General features: G+C 47.8%; 1 protein-coding gene across 2 annotated transcripts in view; it reads left to right on the forward strand.

Annotated features, from left to right (window-relative positions):
* Window positions 1–21,153, forward strand: part of LOC138300753 (nucleolar RNA helicase 2-like) — a 338,402-nt gene that overhangs the window by 154,303 nt on the left and 162,946 nt on the right. For both annotated transcript variants that reach the window (XM_069240509.1, XM_069240510.1), the window contains exon 10: window positions 12,626–12,787. In XM_069240509.1, the coding sequence (XP_069096610.1) occupies window positions 12,626–12,787 (162 nt within the window). The remainder of the gene's footprint in view (window positions 1–12,625; window positions 12,788–21,153) is intronic.

The raw sequence follows: 21,153 nt of genomic DNA on the forward strand, positions 1-21,153 counted from the left end.
GGGGCTCAAAAATCCTCGAGCCAGACCTGGGTTGACTTTGTTGACTACTCAGTGAAAACACTAGATGGTTGGATTCAAGGCAGTGGTGTAAGTAATTATGATGGGCTGTACAATTTATTTGTGAAAGAACACCTGTTAAGTAATTGTTTCAATGATAAACTGCATCAGCATCTGGTAGACCTAGGACCAATTTCTCCCCAAGAATTGGGAAAGAAGGCGGACCATTGGGTCAAGACAAGGGTGTCCAAGACTTCAACAGGGGGTGACCAAAAGAAAGGGGTCACAAAGACTCCCCGGCAGAAGGGTGATGAGACAACCAAAACTAAAAATAGTAAAGAGTCTTCTACAGGCCCCCAAAAACCTGCACAGGAGGGTGGGCCCAGAGCCTCTTCACAAAACAATGGGTACAAGGGTAAAAACTTTGATCCCAAAAAGGCCTGGTGTCATAGCTGTAAACAGCATGGACACCAAACTGGAGACAAGGCCTGTCCCAAGAAAGGTTCCACTCCAAACTCCCATCCAGGTAACACTGGTATGGCTAGTCTCCAAGTGGGATCAACAGTGTGCCCAGAGCAAATCAGGGTCCACACTGAAGCTACTCTAGTTTCTGAGGGTGGGGTGGATTTAGCCACACTAGCTGTCTGGCCGCCTAACATGCAAAAATACAGACAGCAACTCTTAATTAATGGGACTAGAATAGAGGGCCTGAGGGATACAGGTGCCAGTGTCACCATGGTGACAGAGAAACTGGTTTCCCCTGGCCAATACCTGACTGGAAAAACTTACACAGTCACCAACGCTGACAATCAGAGAAAAGTACATCCCATGGCAATGGTTACTTTAGAATGGGGAGGGGTCAATGGCCTGAAACAGGTGGTGGTCTCCTCAAATATCCCAGTGGACTGTCTGCTTGGAAATGACCTGGAGTCCTCAGCATGGGCTGAGGTAGAGCTAAAAACCCATGCAGCAATGCTGGGTATCCCTGAACTGGTGTGTGTGAAAACAAGAGCACAATGCAAGGCACAGGGTGAAAAAGTAGAGCTGGAGTCTGGAAAAATGGCCCAGCCTACCAAGAGAACAGGAAAGTCAGTTGGGAAACCAACTGCAACACAGCCCAAGAAAGGGAACCTCTCTTCTCAGGAAGAAGTTCTGCCCTCTGAGGGAACTGAGCCTTTGGAGCTTGAACCTTATCAGGTTGAGCTCTTAGGCCCAGGGGGACCCTCAAGGGAAGAGCTGTGTAAGGGACAAGAAACCTGTCCCTCTCTTGAAGGCCTTAGGCAGCAAGCTGCTGAAGAGTCCAAAGGCAAGAAAAATGGAACACATAGGGTCTATTGGGAAGATGGGCTCCTGTACACTGAGGCCAGAGACCCCAAACCTGGTGCCACTAGGAGAGTGGTAGTGCCTCAGCTGTTCAGAGAGTTCATCCTAACGTTGGCCCATGACATTCCCCTTGCTGGACATTTGGGACAAACCAAGACGTGGGAGAGGTTAGTCAACCACTTCTACTGGCCCAATATGTCCAACAGGGTTAAGGAGTTTTGCCTCTCCTGCCCCACCTGTCAAGCCAGTGGTAAGACAGGTGGGCATCCAAAGGCCCCCCTCATTCCACTTCCAGTGGTGGGGGTGCCCTTTGAAAGAGTGGGTGTGGACATAGTTGGTCCACTGGAACCTCCCACAGCCTCAGGAAATATGTATATCCTGGTAGTAGTGGATCATGCTACCAGGTATCCTGAAGCTATTCCCCTTAGGTCGACTACTGCCCCTGCAGTAGCCAAGGCCCTCATTGGTATCTTTACCAGAGTGGGTTTCCCTAAGGAGGTGGTGTCTGACAGAGGTACCAACTTCATGTCAGCATACCTAAAGCACATGTGGAATGAGTGTGGAGTGACTTATAAATTCACTACACCATACCATCCACAAACTAATGGCTTGGTTGAGAGATTCAACAAGACATTAAAGGGCATGATCATGGGGCTCCCAGAAAAACTCAAAAGGAGATGGGATGTCCTCCTGCCATGTCTGCTTTTCGCTTACAGGGAAGTACCACAGAAGGGAGTAGGGTTCTCACCCTTTGAACTTCTGTTTGGTCATCCTGTAAGGGGACCACTTGCCCTTGTTAAAGAAGGCTGGGAGAGACCTCTCCATGAGCCTAAACAGGACATAGTGGACTATGTACTTGGCCTTCGCTCTAGAATGGCAGAGTACATGGAAAAGGCAACCAAAAACCTTGAGGCCAGCCAACAGCTCCAGAAGTTTTGGTATGACCAAAAGGCTGCACTGGTTGAGTTCCAACCAGGGCAGAAAGTCTGGGTTCTGGAGCCTGTGGCTCCCAGGGCACTCCAGGACAAATGGAGTGGCCCTTACCCAGTACTAGAGAGGAAGAGTCAGGTCACCTACTTGGTGGACCTGGGCACAAGCAGGAGCCCCAAAAGGGTGATCCATGTAAACCGCCTTAAGCTCTTCCACGACAGGGCTGATGTCAATCTGTTGATGGTAACAGATGAGGATCAGGAGGCAGAGAGTGAACCTCTCCCTGATCTTCTGTCATCAGACCCAAAAGATGGTACAGTAGATGGAGTGATCTACTCAGACACCCTCTCTGGCCAACAGCAAGCTGATTGTAGGAGAGTCCTACAACAGTTTCCTGAACTCTTCTCCTTAACCCCTGGTCAGACACACCTGTGTACCCATGATGTGGACACAGGAGACAGCATGCCTGTCAAGAACAAAATCTTTAGACAGTCTGACCATGTTAAGGAAAGCATCAAGGTGGAAGTCCACAAGATGCTGGAATTGGGAGTCATTGAGCGCTCTGACAGCCCCTGGGCTAGCCCAGTGGTCTTAGTCCCCAAACCTCACACCACAGATGGAAAGAAAGAGATGAGGTTTTGTGTGGACTACAGAGGGCTCAATTCTGTCACCAAGACAGATGCTCATCCAATTCCAAGAGCTGATGAGCTCATTGATAAATTAGGTGCTGCCAAATTTCTAAGTACCTTTGACTTGACAGCAGGGTACTGGCAAATAAAAATGGCACCTGGAGCAAAAGAAAAGACAGCATTCTCCACACCTGATGGGCATTATCAGTTTACTGTTATGCCCTTTGGTTTAAAGAATGCCCCTGCCACCTTCCAAAGGTTGGTGAATCAAGTCCTTGCTGGCTTGGAGTCCTTTAGCACAGCTTATCTTGATGATATTGCTGTCTTTAGCTCCACCTGGCAGGATCACCTGGTCCACCTGAGGAAGGTTTTGAAGGCTCTGCAGTCTGCAGGCCTCTCTATCAAGGCATCCAAATGCCAGATAGGGCAGGGAACTGTGGTTTACTTGGGACACCTTGTAGGTGGAGGCCAAGTTCAGCCACTCCAACCCAAGATCCAGACTATTCTGGACTGGGTAGCTCCAAAAACCCAGACTCAAGTCAGGGCATTCCTTGGCTTGACTGGGTACTACAGGAGGTTTGTGAAGGGATATGGATCCATTGTGACAGCCCTCACTGAGCTCACCTCCAAGAAAATGCCCAAGAAAGTGAACTGGACTGTGGACTGCCAACAGGCCTTTGACACCCTGAAACAGGCAATGTGCTCAGCACCAGTTCTCAAAGCTCCAGATTATTCTAAGCAGTTCATTGTGCAGACTGATGCCTCTGAACATGGGATAGGGGCAGTTTTGTCCCAAACAAATGATGATGGCCTTGACCAGCCTGTTGCTTTCATTAGCAGGAGGTTACTCCCCAGGGAGCAGCGTTGGAGTGCCATTGAGAGGGAGGCCTTTGCTGTGGTTTGGTCCCTGAAGAAGCTGAGACCATACCTCTTTGGGACTCACTTCCTAGTTCAAACTGACCACAGACCTCTCAAATGGCTGATGCAAATGAAAGGTGAAAATCCTAAACTGTTGAGGTGGTCCATCTCCCTACAGGGAATGGACTTTATAGTGGAACACAGACCTGGGACTGCCCATGCCAATGCAGATGGCCTTTCCAGGTTCTTCCACTTAGAAAATGAAGACTCTCTTGGGAAAGGTTAGTCTCATCCTCTTTCGTTTGGGGGGGGGTTGTGTAAGGAAATGCCTCCTTGGCATGGTTGCCCCCTGACTTTTTGCCTTTGCTGATGCTATGTTTACAATTGAAAGTGTGCTGAGGCCTGCTAACCAGGCCCCAGCACCAGTGTTCTTTCCCTAACCTGTACTTTTGTATCCACAATTGGCAGACCCTGGCATCCAGATAAGTCCCTTGTAACTGGTACTTCTAGTACCAAGGGCCCTGATGCCAAGGAAGGTCTCTAAGGGCTGCAGCATGTCTTATGCCACCCTGGAGACCTCTCACTCAGCACAGACACACTGCTTGCCAGCTTGTGTGTGCTAGTGAGGACAAAACGAGTAAGTCGACATGGCACTCCCCTCAGGGTGCCATGCCAGCCTCTCGCTGCCTATGCAGTATAGGTAAGACACCCCTCTAGCAGGCCTTACAGCCCTAAGGCAGGGTGCACTATACCATAGGTGAGGGTACCAGTGCATGAGCATGGTACCCCTACAGTGTCTAAACAAAACCTTAGACATTGTAAGTACAGGGTAGCCATAAGAGTATATGGTCTGGGAGTCTGTCAAACACGAACTCCACAGCACCATAATGGCTACACTGAAAACTGGGAAGTTTGGTATCAAACTTCTCAGCACAATAAATGCACACTGATGCCAGTGTACATTTTATTGTAAAATACACCACAGAGGGCACCTTAGAGGTGCCCCCTGAAACTTAACCGACTATCTGTGTAGGCTGACTAGTTTTAGCAGCCTGCCACAAACCGAGACACGTTGCTGGCCCCATGGGGAGAGTGCCTTTGTCACTCTAAGGCCAGTAACAAAGCCTGCACTGGGTGGAGATGCTAACACCTCTCCCAGGCAGGAATTGTCACACCTGGCGGTGAGCCTCAAAGGCTCACCTCCTTTGTGCCAACCCAGCAGGACACTCCAGCTAGTGGAGTTGCCCGCCCCCTCCGGCCAGGCCCCACTTTTGGCGGCAAGGCCGGAGAAAATAATGAGAATAACAAGGAGGAGTCACTGGCCAGTCAGGACAGCCCCTAAGGTGTCCTGAGCTGAGGTGACTCTAACTTTTAGAAATCCTCCATCTTGCAGATGGAGGATTCCCCCAATAGGGTTAGGATTGTGACCCCCTCCCCTTGGGAGGAGGCACAAAGAGGGTGTACCCACCCTCAGGGCTAGTAGCCATTGGCTACTAACCCCCCAGACCTAAACACACCCTTAAATTTAGTATTTAAGGGCTACCCTGAACCCTAGAAAATTAGATTCCTGCAACAAGAAGAAGGACTGCCCAGCTGAAAACCCCTGCAGCGGAAGACCAGAAGACGACAACTGCCTTGGCTCCAGAAACTCACCGGCCTGTCTCCTGCCTTCCAAAGATCCTGCTCCAGCGACGCCTTCCGAAGGGACCAGCGACCTCGACATCCTCTGAGGACTGCCCCTGCTTCGAAAAGACAAGAAACTCCCGAGGACAGCGGACCTGCTCCAAGAAAAGCTGCAACTTTGTTTCCAGCAACTTTAAAGATCCCTGCAAGCTCCCCGCAAGAAGCGTGAAACTTGCAAAACTGCACCCGGCGACCCCGACTCGGCTGGTGGCGATCCAACACCTCAGGAGGGACCCCAGGACTACTCTAAGACTGTGAGTACAAAAACCTGTCCCCCCTGAGCCCCCACAGCGCCGCCTGCAGAGGGAATCCCGAGGCTTCCCCTGACCGCGACTCCTTGAATCCAAAGTCCCGACACCTGGGAGAGACCCTGCACCCGCAGCCCCCAGGACCTGAAGGACCGGACTTTCACTGGAGGAGTGACCCCCAGGAGTCCCTCTCCCTTGCCCAAGAGGAGGTTTCCCCGAGGAATCCCCCCCTTGCCTGCCTGCAGCGCTGAAGAGATCCCGAGATCTCTCATAGACTAACATTGCGAACCCGACGCTTGTTTCTACACTGCACCCGGCCGCCCCCGCGCCGCTGAGGGTGAAATTTCTGTGTGGACTTGTGTCCCCCCCGGTGCCCTACAAAACCCCCCCCTGGTCTGCCCTCCGAAGACGCGGGTACTTACCTGCAAGCAGACCGGAACCGGGGCACCCCCTTCTCTCCATTCTAGCCTATGTGTTTTGGGCACCACTTTGGACTCTGCACCTGACCGGCCCTGAGCTGCTGGTGTGGTGACTTTGGGGTTGCTCTGAACCCCCAACGGTGGGCTACCTTGGACCAAGAACTGAGCCCTGTAAGTGTCTTACTTACCGGGTTAATCTAACAAATACTTACCTCCCCTAGGAACTGTGAAAATTGCACTAAGTGTCCACTTTTAAAACAGCTATTTGTCAATAACTTGAAAAGTATACATGCAATTTTGATGATTTGAAGTTCCTAAAGTACTTACCTGCAATACCTTTCGAATGAGATATTACATGTAGCATTTGAACCTGTGGTTCTTAAAATAAACTAAGAAAAGATATTTTTCTATATAAAAACCTATTGGCTGGATTTGTCTCTGAGTGTGTGTACCTCATTTATTGTCTTGTGTATGTACAACAAATGCTTAACACTACTCCTTGGATAAGCCTACTGCTCGACCACACTACCACAAAATAGAGCATTAGTATTATCTATTTTTACCACTATTTTACCTCTAAGGGGAACCCTTGGACTCTGTGCATGCTATTCCTTACTTTGAAATAGCACATACAGAGCCAACTTCCTACAACATTGGTGCTGGGGCCTGGTTAGCAGGCCTCAGCACACTTTCAATTCAAAACATAGCATCAGCAAAGGCAAAAAGTCAGGGGGTAACCATGCCAAGGAGGCATTTCCTTACATTCGACTCCTCCTTGTTTTTCTCATTATCTCCTCCGGTCTTGCCGCCAAAAGTGGGGCCGTGGCCGGAGGGGGCGGGCAACTGTACTAGCTGGAATACCCTGGGGTGCTGTAGCAAAGGGGGTGAACCTTTGAGGCTCACCGCCAGGTGTCACAGTTCCTGCAGGGGGAGGTGATAAGCATCTCCACCCAGTACAGGCTTTTTTACTAGCCACAGAGTGACAAAGGCACTTTCCCCATGTGGCCAGCAACATGTCTCGAGTGTGGCAGGCTGCTAAAACCAGTCAGCCTACACGGGTAGTTGGTTAAGGTATCCGTGTGCATTTATTGTACTGAGAAGTTTGATACCTAACTTCACAGTTTTCAGTGTAGCCATTATGGTGCTGTGGAGTTTGTGCATGACAGACTCCCAGACCATATACTCTTATGGCTACCCTGCACTTACAATGTCTAAGGTTTTGCTTAGACACTGTAGGGGCATAGTGCTCGTGCACTTATGCCCTCACCTATGTTATAGTGCACCCTGCCTTAGGGCTGTAAGGCCTGCTAGATGGGTGACTTATCTATACCTGTAGGCAGTGTGAGGTTGGCATGGCACCCTGAGGGGAGTGCCATGTCGACTTAGTCTTTTTATCGCCACTAGCGCACACAAGCTGGCAAGCAGTGTGTCTGTGCTGAGTGAGGGGTCCCCTGGCTGGCATAAGATATGCTGCAGCCCTTAGAGACCTTCCCTGGCATCAGGGCCCCTGGTACCAGGGGTACCAATTACAAGGGTCTTACCTGGATGCCAGGGTGTGCCAATTGTGGAAACAAAAGTACAGGTTAGGGAAAGAACACTGGTGCTGGGGCCTGATTAGCAGGGTCCCAGCACACTTTCAAAACATAACTTGGCATCAGCAAAGGCAAAAAGTCAGGGGGTACCCATGCCAAGGAGGCATTTCCTTACATACAGGGAATGGACTACACAGTGGAACATAGACCTGGGAGTAACCACTTGTAAGGAAATGCCTTCTTGGCATGGTTGCCCCCTGACTTTTTGCCTTTGCTGATGCTATGTTTACAATTGAAAGTGTGCTGAGGCCTGCTAACCAGGCCCCAGCACCAGTGTTCTTTCCCTAACCTGTACTTTTGTATCCACAATTGGCAGACCCTGGCATCCAGATAAGTCCCTTGTAACTGGTACTTCTAGTACCAAGGGCCCTGATGCCAAGGAAGGTCTCTAAGGGCTGCAGCATGTCTTATGCCACCCTGGAGACCTCTCACTCAGCACAGACACACTGCTTGCCAGCTTGTGTGTGCTAGTGAGAATAAAACGAGTAAGTCGACATGGCACTCCCCTCAGGGTGCCATGCCAGCCTCTCACTGCCTATGCAAGTATAGGTCAGCCACCCCTCTAGCAGGCCTTACAGCCCTAAGGCAGGGTGCACTATACCATAGGTGAGGGTACCAGTGCATGAGCATGGTACCCCTACAGTGTCTAAACAAAACCTTAGACATTGTAAGTGCAGGGTAGCCATAAGAGTATATGGTCTGGGAGTCTGTTTTACACGAACTCCACAGCACCATAATGGCTACACTGAAAACTGGGAAGTTTGGTATCAAACTTCTCAGCACAATAAATGCACACTGATGCCAGTGTACATTTTATTGCAAAATACACCCCAGAGGGCACCTTAGAGGTGCCCCCTGAAACTTAACCGACTGTCTGTGTAGGCTGACTAGTTCCAGCAGCCTGCCACACTAGAGACATGTTGCTGGCCCCATGGGGAGAGTGCCTTTGTCACTCTGAGGAAAGTAACAAAGCCTGCACTGGGTGGAGATGCTAACACCTCCCCCTGGCAGGAGCTGTGACACCTGGCAGTGAGCCTCAAAGGCTCACCCCTTTGTCACAGCCCAGCAGGGCACTCCAGCTTAGTGGAGTTGCCCGCCCCCTCCGGCCACGGCCCCCACTTTTGGCGGCAAGGCTGGAGGGAACAAAGAAAGCAACAAGGAGGAGTCACTGACCAGTCAGGACAGCCCCTAAGGTGTCCTGAGCTGAGGTGACTCTAACTTTTAGAAATCCTCCATCTTGCAGATGGAGGATTCCCCCAATAGGGTTAGGATTGTGACCCCCTCCCCTTGGGAGGAGGCACAAAGAGGGTGTACCCACCCTCAGGGCTAGTAGCCATTGGCTACTAACCCCCCAGACCTAAACACGCCCTTAAATTTAGTATTTAAGGGCTACCCTGAACCCTAGAAAATTAGATTCCTGCAACAACAAGAAGAAGGACTGCCTAGCTGAAAACCCCTGCAGAGGAAGACCAGAAGACAACAACTGCCTTGGCTCCAGAAACTCACCGGCCTGTCTCCTGCCTTCCAAAGAACTCTGCTCCAGCGACTCCTTCCAAAGGGACCAGCGACCTCTGCATCCTCTGAGGACTGCCCTGCTTCGACGACGACAAGAAACTCCTGAGGACAGCGGACCTGCTCCAAAAAGACTGCAACTTTGTTTCAAGAAGCAGCTTTAAAGAACCCTGCAATCTCCCCGCAAGAAGCGTGAGACTTGCAACACTGCACCCGGCGACCCCGACTCGGCTGGTGGAGAACCAACACCTCAGGGAGGACCCCCGGACTACTCTACGACTGTGAGTACCAAAACCTGTCCCCCCTGAGCCCCCACAGCGCCGCCTGCAGAGGGAATCCCGAGGCTTCCCCTGACCGCGACTCTCTGAAACCTAAGTCCCGACGCCTGGAAAAGACCCTGCACCCGCAGCCCCCAGGACCTGAAGGACCGGACTTTCACTGCAGAAGTGACCCCCAGGAGTCCCTCTCCCTTGTCCAAGTGGAGGTTTCCCCGAGGAAGCCCCCCCTTGCCTGCCTGCAGCGCTGAAGAGATCCCTTGATCTCTCATTGACTTACATTGCGAACCCGACGCTTGTTCTAACACTGCACCCGGCCGCCCCCGCGCCGCTGAGGGTGAAATTTCTGTGTGGGCTTGTGTCCCCCCCGGTGCCCTACAAAACCCCCCTGGTCTGCCCTCCGAAGACGCGGGTACTTACCTGCAAGCAGACCGGAACCGGGGCACCCCCTTCTCTCCATTGAAGCCTATGCGTTTTGGGCACCACTTTGAACTCTGCACCTGACCGGCCCTGAGCTGCTGGTGTGGTGACTTTGGGGTTGCTCTGAACCCCCAACGGTGGGCTACCTTGGACCAAGAACTGAACCCTGTAAGTGTCTTACTTACCTGGTAAAACTAACAAAAACTTACCTCCCCCAGGAACTGTGAAAATTGCACTAAGTGTCCACTTTTGAAATAGCTATTTGTGAATAACTTGAAAAGTATACATGCAATTGAAGTGATTCAAAGTTCCTAATGTACTTACCTGCAATACCTTTCAAACAAGATATTACATGTTAAATTTGACCCTGTGGTTCTTAAAATAAACTAAGAAAATCTATTTTTCTATAACAAAACCTATTGGCTGGATTTGTCTCTGAGTGTGTGTACCTCATTTATTGTGTATGTACAACAAATGCTTAACACTACTCCTTGGATAAGCCTACTGCTCGACCACACTACCACAAAATAGAGCATTAGTATTATCTATTTTTACCACTATTTTACCTCTAAGGGGAACCCTTGGACTCTGTGCATGCTATTCCTTACTTTGAAATAGCACATACAGAGCCAACTTCCTACACCACTCCAGTGCAGATGGACTCTCCAGATACTTCCACTTAGACAATAAGACTCATCTGGGAAAGGTCAGCCTTTTGTCCTGGGGTTGGGGGGTTCTGGAGGAAAGTACCCTTTTTCTTGCATGGTTACCCCCCCCACATTTTGACTGTGTGCACTGGGATCCTGTTAACCAGGACCCCAGTGACTCCCTTTCAACGTGGTTGCTTGGACACACGCACACGTGTTTTGCCTGGTTTGGGATGCAACTTTAACTGAAATGCACTAGTTTCCTGCTAACCAGGTCCCCACTACCAGTGTTCCTTCCCCAAAACAAGACCTTTGGGCATGTGATCTTCTAGTGGCAAGACCCCTTTAGCACCTCTGTGGGTCCCTAGTAAAAGTTACCTCTGGCGCCTAGGTACTAAGGAGGGTCCCTAAGAGCTGTAGCATAACATGTGCTACTCTGAGGAACTCATTATATACAACAATGCCCAGACGAGGATTGTTGTAAATAATGATTACTTTATACCCAGCCCAGTCGGGTTTTTGGGTTACCCTCTGTGGTATAGAAGTACTCTGAGGAACTCAGCAATAACCTCATGTAGCCTGCCATTGCGGTCTGTGTGACAGGGAGCTCCTGAAAGTGAAAATATAACATGGCACGTAGCCTGTGTGCTGTGTCCCCTAAAACACTGAATGTAATCTTTATAAGCCACCCCTACAGTAGGCCTTACAGCCGTAAGGCAGGGTGCATTATATTACATGAGTGGGTATATTTGCAAGAGCAGGTATGCCCATGGTATGTCTGTCGGTTCTTAGACCTCGTGAGTGAACAGGGAGGCCATTTTAAATACATGCTGGACACTGCTCAGTACGAGTTCCCCAGCTACATGATGGCTTCATTTACACTAGGGATGATTAGTATCAAACCTCTTGTATTAATAAACCCTCGCTGATTCCACTGATGTGTTTATTAATACATGCCAACTGCTGGTGGTCTCACTGACTAGTTCAGCCAGTCTGCCACCAACAGACGAGAATCTGACCCCCAAGAATTAGAAGCTTTGCTCTCTGGTGTTCAGAAACCAAACCTGCTCTGGCAACCTCTCCCACCAGGATGACCCACAAATCTGCATTTCAAGGCAAGTGGCTTCAAAGAAGTCCACCCCCTTGGTATGCAGAACTGGCTCTCCTAGGATTAGGATGCAGAACCCCCCAGGGCCCATCTGGGACTTGGACAAGAAGGAAAATTAGCTATGCAGGAGGTGTTGCATTTTGAGGCTGGGCAACCCCTAGGGTGACTTGCCTGAAGTGGACACAGCCTAAAAAATTCTGCCATCTCATGTGTGGTGGAATTTAGGAACTCTGGACAAGGTGAAGCCACTCTCAGGAGACTCCCTGAAACCAGGACCTCAGATCTTCGCTGGACACAAAAATAGTGGACAACAAGCCTGCTGAACCGAGGAGCACAACTGACTTGGTGCCAACCCTAGCAGCTTGCCTGCTGTCCCCGACCCTGCTCCAAAAATTGCACTGTCAACCTTTGAACACTGTAAACATTTATAACTCGAAAAGGATTTACCGGATTCTGATGAGCTTTGTATCAAAATGTATATCAAAATAAGTTTAAAAAATAAATAAATTGTTGTTGGATTTCTTTATTGAGTATGTGTCTCATTTACTGCATACGTGTGTGCTATACATGCTTAGTACTGCCTTCTGATATGTTTAACTGCTTGCCCACACTACCACAATAGTGTGTTTGGGGGTTTCATTTGTCCCTCTGTAATTCCTCTCGGGATGGCTTGGACTCACATTGTACCTGTTTTCAGCCTACTACATAAAGAGCCAGCTTCCTACAATGCGCAACAGGATATGGTAATCCTCAGTCAATGTGTTCAGACCAACCACTTGGTCAGCACTTTTGGTTTTATTTTAAAAAATGTAGTTGATTGCTCTTGGCTGTTAAATATTTAAAGAACAGGGTAATTCATTCAGGAATTATCATGTTTGTTAATCCAATGGTAGGTTGTTTTATTAGTTTAAAGTGGCACAACGTTGCAGATTGCTGCTCTCAGTAACCACGTAACTCTTCTGCTATATTGTTTTTTCCATATAGGATACTCAGTGTTTACATGGTGACATTCCACAGAAGCAGAGAGAAATGACTTTGAAAGGTTTTCGAAATGGCTCATTTGAAGTTTTGGTTGCAACAAATGTAGCTGCTCGTGGATTAGACATTCCTGAGGTCGACCTTGTAATTCAGTGTTCACCACCAAAGGTATGCAGTTTAATAATAAATTACTCAAATCAAATAACATAAACATTTTGGTTTTGCTATTTTTTTTTTATTAAAAAAGGCTTTTTAAGAGGCTGACGGGGTTAAGTGTGGATGGTATGGCAACAAAGTGCATGCTGCCCTCTGTAACTAGTTTCTGATTGTCCATTTGGTGTTTGGTGTGACATGGACGAAGTATTGAGAAAGGTGCCCTCGATGGCTTAATTAAGATCTCCTGGCCAACCCCACTTTTCCTTCAATGAGTTCAACAGTCATTGAAACCCAGATGAGCTGCTTTGCCTTTTTTCAATATCTGACTTCTCAGCGCTGCTGTCAACAAACCTTAAAAAAGTGATCAAAGAGCTTTAAGAAGCAGTACTGTGTGAAGGGCTTGGCTCTGACCACATATTGGTCTTCCAATCTACAAGTTTTGATTTGGCAGAAGGCGGGTGATTAAACTGAAAAACATATGCTCAGTATGGTAGTCTCACTACAGTAAGCAGACCATTGCCGCCTTTGTGTTTTAAATTTTATTTTGCAGTTTCTCGTCAGGGCAAGGATCTATTCCTTAGAGAATGGGCTGTCGAGGGTCTCCTTGGCTCCTAAATCGAGACTTAAAAGAGGAATATCCGCTAAAAATCCCTGCAGTTCATCTGGGAGCATTGTAACCGTTCATTATATTCATTATTAGGATAGGCCAGAAATACCCCACTAATAGCCCTTTGTGTACAAACTAGAGCTCCTGTTTTGTTGCATAACATCAGAATGGAGGACTTGGGGAATTCCGTTGGTTCAGCATCGCTCCTGTTTTATCCCATTCTATATGCAGCCTTTGCTGGTAAGCTGTGTAAATGTGCTTTTTGAGCCTGCATCAATCCTCCCAGTAATTCTGCACACCAAACTGTCACTTTGTGTGGGTGAGAAAGAAGCATTGCCTCCAGTTCCCCCAGTTTCTTTTCACGTACATAAATATCTTGCTGTAATTTCGGATAGACACCGCAGAACCATAAGTATTATCTACTTTGACCTCTGTAAAGGCTGTGGGGATCCACTGGACTTTGTGCACACTATAACTTACTTTGGTATAGTATATACAGTGCCAGCTTCCTACATGCCCTTCGACAAGGAGCACCTTTTTGGCCCTCAGGTGAACTCCACCCTTGATTAGCTGAAAAAAGATATCAACACTGTGAAAGTCATGGGATGCTCTTCAGAACACCTCACAAAGGGGCACTTTTTGTCACCCCACATTCAGAGGTAGTTGCAAATCTGCAACCCTTAGAGGCCTTCAGACTTCAATCTCATATTCTAGGGGTTTCTTCAGGGGAGCCTTGAGAGGCAATAACTAAGGCATAGGAAAGAGCACTGCTACCTGAGGCTCTACCTCAACTGCAAAGCAGTGACTACTTCTGTTTCAGCCCACCCCCTCAACCCCCTAATTTTGGGTTGGGGTGGGGTGGGGGGGTGGAGACTTCAACATTTTCATACAGAATGGGTCAACAAGTCTACTGAACAATGGCCATTTTCCAATATCCATCATGGTTACTGTCAGGAACTCATTACAACTGCTCCAAACATTCCCACTTGCTCTCACAGGCTAACCCACGAACACCTCATCCTTCTCAAACAAGAGGTGCAGTCCCTTCTTCTCAAAAGGGCGATCAAGCCAGTTCCATTACAACACTAGGGAACAGGAATATACTCACTAAACTTTTTCATCCACAAAAAGGACAGCTCTCTCAGGCCTATTCTAGATGTCAGACCTTTAAATCACTACATTCTACAAGAGCATTTCCACATGCTCACTCTTCAAGAAGTTATCCAACTTCTACAACAGGGCAAATTTATGATGGCCTTAGGTCTAAAGGACGCTTACTTTTATATCCCCATCCACCCTGCACATCGCAAATACCTAAGATTCGTAATTGCAGGCAAACATTACCAGTTCAAGGTCCTTCCTTTTAGTGTTAGCAGTAGTGACAGTACAACTCAGAAGACAAACCATACGTGTTCCTGTATTTAGACTGGCTCATTGTAAAGAAATGGCTCCCTGTTGCAGTTACCCCCCACTTTTTGCCTGATACTGATGCTGACTTGACTGAGAAGAGTGCTGGGACCCTGCTAACCAGGCCCCAGCACCAGTGTTCCTTCACCTAAAATGTACTTTTGTATCCACAATTGGCAGACCCTGGCATCCAGATAAGTCCCTTGTAACTGGTACATCTAGTACCAAGGGCCCTGATGCCAAGGAAGGTCTCTAAGGGCTGCCGCATGTCTTATGCCACCCTGGAGACCTCTCACTCAGCACAGACACACTGCTTGCCAGCTTGTGTGTGCTAGTGAGGACAAAACGAGTAAGTCGACATGGCGCTCCCCTCAGGGTGCCATGCCAGCCTCTCACTGCCTATGCAGTATAGGTAAGACACCCCTCTAGCAGGCCTTACAGCCCTAAGGCAGGGTGCACTATACCATAGGTGAGGGTACCAGTGCATGAGCATGGTACCCCTACAGTGTCTAAACAAAACCTTAGACATTGTAAGTACAGGGTAGCCATAAGAGTATATGGTCTGGGAGTCTGTCAAACACGAACTCCACAGCACCATAATGGCTACACTGAAAACTGGGAAGTTTGGTATCAAACTTCTCAGCACAATAAATGCACACTGATGCCAGTGTACATTTTATTGTAAAATACACCACAGAGGGCACCTTAGAGGTGCCCCCTGAAACTTAACCGACTATCTGTGTAGGCTGACTAGTTTTAGCAGCCTGCCACAAACCGAGACATGTTGCTGGCCCCATGGGGAGAGTGCCTTTGTCACTCTGAGGCCAGTAACAAAGCCTGCACTGGGTGGAGATGCTAACACCTCCCCCAGGCAGGAATTGTCACACCTGGCGGTGAGCCTCAAAGGCTCACCTCCTTTGTGCCAACCCAGCAGGACACTCCAGCTAGTGGAGTTGCCCGCCCCCCTCCGGCCAGGCCCCACTTTTGGCGGCAAGGCCGGAGAAGATAATGAGAAAAACAAGGAGGAGTCACTGACCAGTCAGGACAGCCCCTAAGGTGTCCTGAGCTGAAGTGACTCTAACTTTTAGAAATCCTCCATCTTGCAGATGGAGGATTCCCCCAATAGGGTTAGGATTGTGACCCCCTCCCCTTGGGAGGAGGCACAAAGAGGGTGTACCCACCCTCAGGGCTAGTAGCCATTGGCTACTAACCCCCCAGACCTAAACACGCCCTTAAATTTAGTATTTAAGGGCTACCCTGAACCCTAGAAAATTAGATTCCTGCAACTACAAGAAGAAGGACTGCCTAGCTGAAAACCCCTGCAGCGGAAGACCAGAAGACGACAACTGCCTTGGCTCCAGAAACTCACCGGCCTGTCTCCTGCCTTCCAAAGATCCTGCTCCAGCGACGCCTTCCAAAGGGACCAGCGACCTCGACATCCTCTGAGGACTGCCCCTGCTTCGAAAAGACAAGAAACTCCCGAGGACAGCGGACCTGCTCCAAGAAAAGCTGCAACTTTGTTTCCAGCAGCTTTAAAGATCCCTGCAAGCTCCCCGCAAGAAGCGTGAGACTTGCAACACTGCACCCGGCGACCCCGACTCGGCCGGTGGCGATCCAACACCTCAGGAGGGACCCCAGGACTACTCTAAGACTGTGAGTACAAAAACCTGTCCCCCCTGAGCCCCCACAGCGCCGCCTGCAGAGGGAATCCCGAGGCTTCCCCTGACAGCGACTCTTTGAATCCAAAGTCCCGACACCTGGGAGAGACCCTGCACCCGCAGCCCCCAGGACCTGAAGGACCGGACTTTCACTGGAGGAGTGACCCCCAGGAGTCCCTCTCCCTTGATCAAGTGGAGGTTTCCCCGAGGAACCCCCCCCTTGCCTGCCTGCAGCGCTGAAGAGATCCCGAGATCTCCCATAGACTAACACTACAAACCCGACGCTTGTTCTAACACTGCACCCGGCCGCCCCCGCGCCGCTGAGGGTGAAATTCCTGTGTGGGCTTGTGTCCCCCCCGGTGCCCTACAAAACCCCCCTGGTCTGCCCTCCGAAGACGCGGGTACTTACCTGCTGGCAGACTGGAACCGGGGCACCCCCTTCTCCATTGAAGCCTATGTGTTTTGGGCACCACTTTGAACTCTGCACCTGACCGGCCCTGAGCTGCTGGTGTGGTAACTTTGGGGTTGCTCTGAACCCCCAACGGTGGGCTACTTTGGACCAAGAACTAAGCCCTGTAAGTGTCCTACTTACCTGGTTAACCTAACAAATACTTACCTCCCCTAGGAACTGTGAAAATTGCACTAAGTGTCCACTTTTAAAACAGCTATTTGTCAATAACTTGAAAAGTATACATGCAATTTTTATGATTTAAAGTTCCTAAAGTACTTACCTGCAATACCTTTCGAATGAGATATTACATGTAGAATTTGAACCTGTGGTTCTTAAAATAAACTAAGAAAAGATATTTTTCTATATAAAAACCTATTGGCTGGATTTGTCTCTGAGTGTGTGTACCTCATTTATTGTCTATGTGTATGTACAACAAATGCTTAACACTACTCCTTGGATAAGCCTACTGCTCGACCACACTACCACAAAATAGAGCATTAGTATTATCTATTTTTACCACTATTTTACCTCTAAGGGGAACCCTTGGACTCTGTGCATGCTATTCCTTACTTTGAAATAGCACATACAGAGCCAACTTCCTACACTCATCAAAGCCAGCACACTACCACAGGGCCAATATCATACTCAGATGACAGTGGACATGCTCCACACACTGGGATTCACAACCAATTTTGTCAAATCCCATCTCCATCCTCTGCAGATACAGCCCTATGTAGGAGCAATGTCAATGCAGCGTTAGGACTAGCATACCCGAATCCGGCTTGAGTACACAATTTTCAGTCTCTTCTCTCCCAGTTTTAGGAGAATTGAACATAGTCAGGAGTATCCTGCATCTGTTAGAGATAATGGCCTCTTGCATTTCCATCGTTTCCCATGCCAGACTCCACATGCATCTCCTACAGCAGTGTCCATTTTTCCCAGACGTCGAATCTGGAAGCTTTTATCGAAAGGTCTTCCAATCAGCGGAAAACTTTGAAGAATTAATCCAAATAGGTGAAAGGATTTGTCACAGGAAAATGCACAGTTTGCAAAACGTAGGAAACTGGCAACAGTGAGGTAATTTTTTATTTTTATTTCCACCAACGAATCGTCGAGAATGCCTGGTCAGAGAGCTCCCCACGTGGCATGGTGGAAAAGAAACTTTTTCAGTTCTGTAAGATCTACCATCCTAAATATGCACAGAAAGGCCAACATCCTATGTGCAACCTTTGTCTTCCTGTCAATCACCGTAGCGAAGACTACATTTCCTTTTTGTTTTTTGCACCCAATACTTTGAGGGTAAGCAAAAAGAGAATGGCACGTCATTCTCTTCACCGTCCAAAATCAAGTTCATCTTTGAAAGATCTCGGCCTATCAAGTGACGAAGAAGAAAATATAGCAGAGGGTGCCTAAGGAGAGTCATCAGAAGGAGACCGTGACATCCTGGAGATCGGAGAAGAGATGCCAAAAAAGAGACAAAAAGAAGTAGGAGAGACACACCTCCTCTAAATCTCTTGAGCTGAAAAATTCGGACTTGCGACACCAAAAAGGGGCCTTGGTGATGAAACACTTTGACCGCAGGCAAATCCCAAGATTAAAACTCCCATGGAACCCTCGAGGGGACCTCCAGAGGTGGGAGGGACTCAGAGAGGAGTCTGCAAAAAAAGGGAAGGCGAAAGACTCATCTCCATTAAAAGCCCTCAATGCTCCCTCAGATCTCTGAAGCTCTAAGGGAGATCATTTGTTGAAAGAACGAGATCATTCGTTGAAGGCACCTTCAACATTGAAGAGAAAACATTCTACCGAAGGCCCTTAAGACCGATTGGTCGAAATCGAAGAGAAAAAGAAGCAGCTCGAGGCCATAATGGTCGGCGTTAATTTTAAAGAAATACAAATTTAACTGAGGTCTGAAAGCATTCGGGATTCCGTACAAAGCTTTGACAACGAAAGATATCCCAAAACTGAAGATGAAAACTTTTGAGCTCCTGAAACACCTGAACTTCAGGATGAGGAAGGAGGACGGGAGGAGACTCTGTGGAAGGATCTCGGAGAATGTGGAATCCTACCCTTTTAAATGTTGCTAAGTGTTATCGACCACGACAAAGAGGCATTCAAGGGGCATGCAACTCGTAAAGCAATAAATCCCAGGGCGGAGAATTTTTTTTTTCATCCAAGGATCCTCCATATATAAAGGGGTCAGTCCCAGCAGACTCTAATATACCTACAACAACAGAAAAAAGAGCAAATGTTCCCTCAACATCCGATCCTCCCTCGGATAGAGAAAGCAAATGGAACACATGGGAAAAAGATTTGAAGGCAGCGCAACAAAACAGGGACACATTGCCGATTCTAATGCTCTGCTTAACAGGCATACACACCAACATGGGGAGAAAATAGGTGAATTATTAAAACATCTTCCAGAACAATACAGGAAGAGTGCTGCTCCTATTGTTGCCAGTGGTAAAAACATCACAAACACGTGTTTAAAATCTGCACTGGACGCAGCTGACACCTCAAGCCATCAATTGATTATTGGCATAGGTGTAAGATGGCACTTTTGGTTTAACAGCTCAGGGTTCAAGGCTAAAGTGCAAGCAAACATTATAAACCTCCCCTTTTAATGGACAACAATTATTTGGAAATCAAGTAGCCGATTCCCTGTATCAGTTAAAGGATACAGAAACAGCCAAATCAATGGGGGCTTTGCAGGTTTGGAAAGGACCCTTCCCCACAAGACCACCCTCCTTTCATGGTGGCAGTTCACACCAGAGTTTTCAAGGAAGCACACAACCCACAATACAACACCAATCTTGACAGTATAATCAGCAATGAAGAACAAGAGCAAGAGGTCAATCTTCCAGAGGAAGCGCAGCCTCAAACAAGGGACTGCACAACAGTGCAGTATACAAGGACATCAATTCAAAACATCAAGACATTACGTCACGACTCCCCAGTAGGTAGAAGGATAAGATTTTTTTCTCCAGGAATAGAGATAAATAACTTCAAACAAATGGGTTCTAAATCTCATAAGACATGGATATTGCATAAAATTAATAAAATTCCCTGCTGCAAGGAGACCAAAGAGGAGAGTTCATTCAAAAAATAGTAGATCGCCTTTTGAAAGAGATCTGAGCTGAACAAGCAAACTATAGAGAAAGTACCAAAAGGGAAGATCAGCAAAGTGAATTACTCAACATATTTCCTGATACCAAATGTGAATGGCTCACTTTGTCCTATTCTAGATCTGAGGTGCATAAAAAATGTATAAAAACGCAAAGATTCAAAATGACAACTTTACACGAAGTAATACCTCTGCTTCGAAAATAGGATTACATTGCGACTATAGACTTAAGACGCCTACTTATACATCCCAATGCATGCAGAACGCAAGAAATACTTAAGTTTTGTAATCCACACGAAGCATTACCAGTTCAAGGTCCTTGCTTGCGGAATAAAATCTGCACCAAGAGTGTTCACAAAGTGTTTAGCAGTGGTAGCAGCACACCTTCGAAGGAAAGGGATTCATTTATATCCATATCTGGACGACTGGCTAGTGGGAGCACATTCTTACCAAAAATGCAAACGTGATGTATTGGAGGTAAAGGAAACTCTACACACTCTAGGTTTTTCTCTAAACATAGAGGAATCATATCCAGAGCCAGAACAAGAAAGTGTTCCTGGGAGCAAATTTGAACTCCATCCTGGCAAAAGTTTTTCCCAACGAGAAAAGGACACATTTGTAATTACCAGAAGACACAATGGCTATCGTAAGGGAAGCCAGAAAACCAGTTACCAAGAAATGTTATATGGCAAAAAGGATACGTTCGAGATCAGATGAGTACAAGTTTCTTCACATCACCAGTAGTTAAAAGATTCCGAGAGGGAGCATAGAGAATAGCTCCTCCCAAAAGGGTTCCAGCACCCACTTGGTCCTTAAATTTAGTGCTTTCACAATTCATGAAAAGACCCTTTGAACCATTACACAAAGCCCCTTTGCAGACTTTAACTTTAAAATCTGCTTTTTTGGTGGGGAGTTACAAGCACTCACTATTCAAAAGCCTGCTTTTCAAATTCACAAAGTCAGAATTGTCATGAGGACAGATCCTTCTTTCTTACCGAAAGTGGTTTCCCAATTTCATATTGTAGGAAGTTGGCTCTGTATGCACTATTTCAAAGTAAGGAATAGTATGCACAGAGTCCAAGGGTTCCCCTTAGAGGTAAGATAGTGGCAAAAAGAGATAATTCTAATGCTCTA

Source organism: Pleurodeles waltl, chromosome 6 (genome assembly GCF_031143425.1).
Source record: "Pleurodeles waltl isolate 20211129_DDA chromosome 6, aPleWal1.hap1.20221129, whole genome shotgun sequence".
Classification (NCBI taxonomy): Eukaryota; Metazoa; Chordata; class Amphibia; order Caudata; family Salamandridae; genus Pleurodeles; species Pleurodeles waltl.